At 45.1% G+C, this 5104-nt stretch overlaps 1 protein-coding gene across 1 annotated transcript; it reads right to left on the bottom strand.

The window, feature by feature from the left end:
• Positions 1-1449: 1449 nt before the first annotated feature.
• Positions 1450-4701, bottom strand: LOC140237480 (uncharacterized). The gene is made up of 3 exons (XM_072317404.1): positions 4545-4701; positions 3613-4310; positions 1450-3093 (listed from the first exon to the last, which is right to left on the bottom strand). Exons 2-3 carry the CDS (start codon positions 4121-4123, stop codon positions 2144-2146), a joined length of 1461 nt encoding a protein of 486 aa, XP_072173505.1. The 5' UTR covers positions 4124-4310; positions 4545-4701; the 3' UTR covers positions 1450-2143.
• Positions 4702-5104: the final 403 nt, after the last annotated feature.

The following is a 5104-nucleotide window of genomic DNA, read 5'->3' as shown; positions in this document are numbered from 1 at the left end:
TCATGTACAACTCAATGTAAGAGATTGAGTTGTTTGGAGCTGACACGGTCGCCTCTCTTATTTATTTTGTGCCCAAATTACCATTTTGGCGAAAACTGAAACAGTGAATTCATTAACTGTATTAGTTTTTCGTCCGAATCCAGTGGCACTTCTCTCACATATCTGTAAGTTTGACAATGGTCCTTTAAGATAAATTGTAGATAATCCTAACGTTGAGTCTGATCTCCGAAATGCTTGTAGAAGTTGAACGATTCAGTTGCGAACTTCTGAGGCCCATGTAGAGTAAAATGTAAAGTAAAATTTTGTTCTATACAACTGGTTTGGTAGGGATAGACTCGATTAATAATTCATTATGAATCTCATGAATTCGTTGCCCCCGCCCTTCCTATCTATTTTTCATTATTACAAATCGTGACGAAACATAGCATGCATGTATACAGCGATTTCTCTGTCTGAAAGTATGTGAACAGGTATGTATATGTGTGTGTAAAATGTATACTACGAGACTGTATATGTATACCTTTATGTTATCATGCATGTACAAACTAGGGGTCTTATTTGCACATGGAATAGCTTCCTCATTGTGTTAACAATGCTATCCTAAGGGCCCTGCCATTTTCATTACTCCAACGTTGTCAGATAAATGTGCCACTTTGTATACATGTCATGTGGGACATCTTGGTCAAAATATCTCGTGGAAGGATAAACGCAACAGGCGGAATTCGAACCTGAAACCTTCTGTTCACAGATCCAGAGCCTCGTTCTCTTTCCCATTTATTTCCAGCAAATGCTTTTTTACTTTATGTATTCATATTTCAATCGTTTTTCATACGTGGTACGTTTTTTGTATGCTTGCATGACTGTATAGTATGTACGGATGTATGTCTTTGCAGTATAGTCTGTCTGTCAGAATGTATGTATGTGTGTAAATGTATGCAAATAATGATTTATTGTGACATTGTATCTATAGAACGAATTTCGTGTATGTGCGAAATGTCCGTTTCACTGATAGTCATTTCTCCAGTTCACGTTAAACTTAACGACTCGTCTTTCTCCTTTTGTTCCTCACACGCATCACGCTGTCGCCACGAAAAGGGTTCTATACTACAAATATAGAACCTTTTTGGTCTCCACGCCCACACAACGAAAGCACGCACACACATGTACGCCCAATCATGTACATACACGAACACAAACCCGCAGACACAACATGCTATTTCAAACGCGTATATAACACACCATACACCCACACAGGCCTCCTGGATGTATTTAAGAGGAATATTGTGTTCTCATTCTCCAAACTGCTTTTCACTCCATTCTCCATACTTTGCTCACAATCTTTAGTGTCGATTCTAAATTATTGTCGATGCTTAATTCATTTACCTCCCGAAGGGTGGACAGAGTTTACCAGGCAAATAATATACCCACAGAAACGTAACGTGTCAGGTTCAAATTCAATATAAATATATTTCAAATAATTTACACACTCATTTAGTACAACATGTAAAATGCGGTATCAAGACATGGCTTTCTCGTGCAGGTAGATTCATTATTATCAATGTCCAACAACTTAGATTTGTGCACACTATTACACTAATTACAAGTTTTGAGCAAGAAAAAGAAAAAAATCTTTGCATTCGTCTCACGAAGAGATATAATTTTTGTCGATTTAGGCAAAACTTTTGTTATAAGTTTTCTCTTTCATGTTCATCTCTAACCAGTAAATACTAATCTCCGCTCAGAATTTATTTCTGAAGAGGTGGTCTTCTTTTGTGCAAACTAATTCTAAGTCTGCAGCTCAACGCTTGGGTCACAGCATACAAGAGTCAGCACATTAATTTTGCAACGCACATTGCTCAGTATTTCAGGGGGAAAATGTCTTTGCAATATTGCACAGAAGTACTCGCTAGAGTCGCGGGGGACTTTCTCCTTCAATGTCACAGCGCTGCCATGGCAGTATACAGTCTGTCCACGAAAAGGCAACGAATACAATGCAAGCTTTGACTGCACTGTCCTTAATTGTGTCGAGCAGTGATGGTAACAAGTGTATCAGATCTTAGAAGGCAAGTCGTCGAGCATAATATATTCTAAATGTCTGTGTGCCCGTGGACTTCCCTGATAGTCTCTGTGTTTATGGCGAAATTTATCTGAACAAGTAGGAAGGCACTGTGCTCGATGGCCTCCCTTCCCATGTGTGTGATATTCTCAGGGAAGGACGCTTGTGGGAGCCGCTGGCGATGGCGGGTTCGTGGGAAACCCGCCGTGTTTGGGTCTGACAGGTTGAGGGCCGTAAATCGCCCATAGCCTTCATGGAGAATACTCTGCTTGGGCTTTTCTTTGGCAGACGGGGACTCGGGACTGGCGATGACTTGGGGCTCTGTGGAGGAGACATCGCCGTTGTTGGCGTGTTTTCAGACTGCCGCTCATTTGGGGACGGGCTGCGGGACAGGCACGATGTCTCGGGAACAGGCGGCAGTTTCAGCCATTCGGGCTTGCCCCTGCCTCGGGCTAGCCTGGGCGAACCGGACGCCGTCATGTTGTAGAAGTTTGCACCGCGATGGAGCTTGCTGGACGCCGAGCCGTAGACGCAGTGGCGAGCTGATGGGAGGGAGTATCGGCGCCTGATTGGAGCCCGCCTCCTCTCTTCCTCCATCTCAGCTTCCTCCCGCATCTCTCCCTCAACATCCTCAGCAAGACGCTGCAAATTCTTCCCAACCTGGAAAACCATGCTGTTCGCCTGGAGTGCACACTCGGTAGGGAGAGGGACTGCCTCGTATTTCGCAGCGACCGACATGTTGGTGGGCTTAATCCATTCACTGCGAGGGCGACGCATGTTGGTGTCCTCAATAATGTCTCTGAGAACCTTCTGGCCACAGGCTTCACGTTGTTGACGGGCTTTCACCTTTCGCTGTGCTACAGGCGAGAGAAGGAGCAGCTCCGGCGTGGAACAGCGCCCGCTCTCGACGGCGTAGTCCCAAGCAGTGCTATGCGCTGAGGAGTCACGGATGTTGACATCGGCTTGACCTTCCTGAACCAGGGCCCGACAGATCTCGGCGTTTCCTAGGCGAGCAGCCTCCATCAACGGTGTAACACCTGTACAAAGATACAACATGAATCACCCATTGAGTAACAGTGCAACACGATACAGAATCGAAGAGACGATAGAACACATAATAGCTTTATGGCAGGCAATATACGATTGAACGTTAGAGAAAATAACCGCAGTTTTACTTTCAGTAGTGCTGGTCCTCATGATCGATGCGTAATGAAAGTAGGCATTGTCAACACACGCGATCAATTAGGTTAGGGCGGGGAAGCATTTATGTCCTTGGGGCAGCTAGGTCAACGTGTTGAGTCAACAGATGACACAAGCTGCCACGAGGGAAAAGCAAATAATGGAAAACGGAACTACAAATTGTGTTCAGATTTTCTTATCAAATAGAAGAATTACATATAGTTCATAGCTGTGACCAAAAACGAATAACTTTTTTTTTGTCTCTCTCTCTAAAAGAACTCACTTATATTCTGTAAAATTGTCTCGAATTCTTTATTTGCTTTCTTCACTTTTGTTCTGTCCAAAATTATGTGAATAAATTAGATCAAGATACTCACCATCTTTGTTTTGCTCGTCGACTTTCAGTCCAAATCTCTTGAAGCACACGATGAGAGCGTTTACGACGTCAGCGGAATTACTCCGAGTGGCGTGGAGGAGTGGGGTATCGCCATCCTGATCGGCGAGGTTGGGGTCGATGTCGGCATCGTCTGCCAGCTGGCGAACCATTCCGACGTCGCCGGCCTTGCAGGCGATGGCCAGGGCGGTTAGCCCGTGCTTGTCCTGTGCGTTGACGTCCACCTGCTTGGCGAGCAGCAGTTTGGCTAGATCGCGGCGAGCGTTGGCGGAGATCTCGGCCATGTCGCAGACCCTCATGAGCGGCGTGCGGCAGTCCGCCTCGGTCTCCCGGTGGTTGAAGTCCACGCACGGCATCCTGATGGCGGAGCGGATACGGGAGAAGCTGTTCGACTTGAGCGCGTTCATCAAGTTCTGTGTCGGGTTCATGATGATGTCTCGTGACTGTTTGCCGCTGAGGAGACCAGTACCCAGGGTATTTGTCGTCGATCGCATGATGGATGAACTGTGAGAATTATCTCAAACTCACGCGTTTTCGTTAGACTAACATGTGACCCTCACAAGGGTGTCGTCGGCAGTAGCGATTGGCAATGTTTGCTCTTGGTGTGGATTATCGCGGAACTCTTGAAGACTGCAAATTTGTATTTCAGGTCCAAAGGTTCACTTGTTGCTTGTCAAAACTCTGCAGGAAATGGAAAGAGATAGAATAAACATCGTCAATGAATTGTCTTCGTGATTTTACAATACAACATTAATAGGTACCTACGTAAAAGAAACATCACACAAGTATTTACACTATTCAAAAACGAAAGTGAAATATACACAGAAAAAGAACATGAAATTGAAAATAAATGTTTTACCGTAAAATTAGTAGTAAAATAAGGAAACAACTTGGAAGGAAAAAATAATTACTTACAGATGATTGTCAACAGGTAGCAGATTATAATCCACAAATTTTGGACGTGAGATGAAACTGGCTGGTTGTCGAATGTAATAAAGAGAGCAGACCAAAATTGTGCAATAGGTGCACAACGATCACTTCGCAATTGTCTCTAAGATGCAGAGCATGTCTCGTTGTAGTGTTTTTGCGAGCAGAAGAGAATCTGACCAGGATGCGGTGTGCACCGCCTATTTATTGCCTCGCGATCATCAGTTACTCAGAAATACATCGGAGTGCTGCGAACCGCGATGTAGCAGTGTGTACGACCAGTGCGCCTGCAGCGCGCGTGTGCTCAGTACTCGGAATGCCATTGTACGGTGGGTGACTCACTCAAGCGGGCATTGACGTCACCGAGAAACGCGTTGCTTAGAATCGCTGCGACGGAGTCACGAGATCGATCACTCCCCAAACAATCGCTTTGTGTCGTCTGCTAGTTCTCAGCGAGCGACGGCTTGCCGCGGCTGCGCAATTAGCTCCACACACGAAAGGGAGCTTCGTTGTGAAGATTGTATGTACTACATACGTGAATACTCAAC

Source organism: Diadema setosum, chromosome 14, assembly GCF_964275005.1.
Source record: "Diadema setosum chromosome 14, eeDiaSeto1, whole genome shotgun sequence".
Lineage (NCBI taxonomy): Eukaryota > Metazoa > Echinodermata > Echinoidea > Diadematoida > Diadematidae > Diadema > Diadema setosum.
Note: the sequence above shows the minus strand (reverse complement) of the source record. Positions and strands in the feature narration are given on the sequence as shown.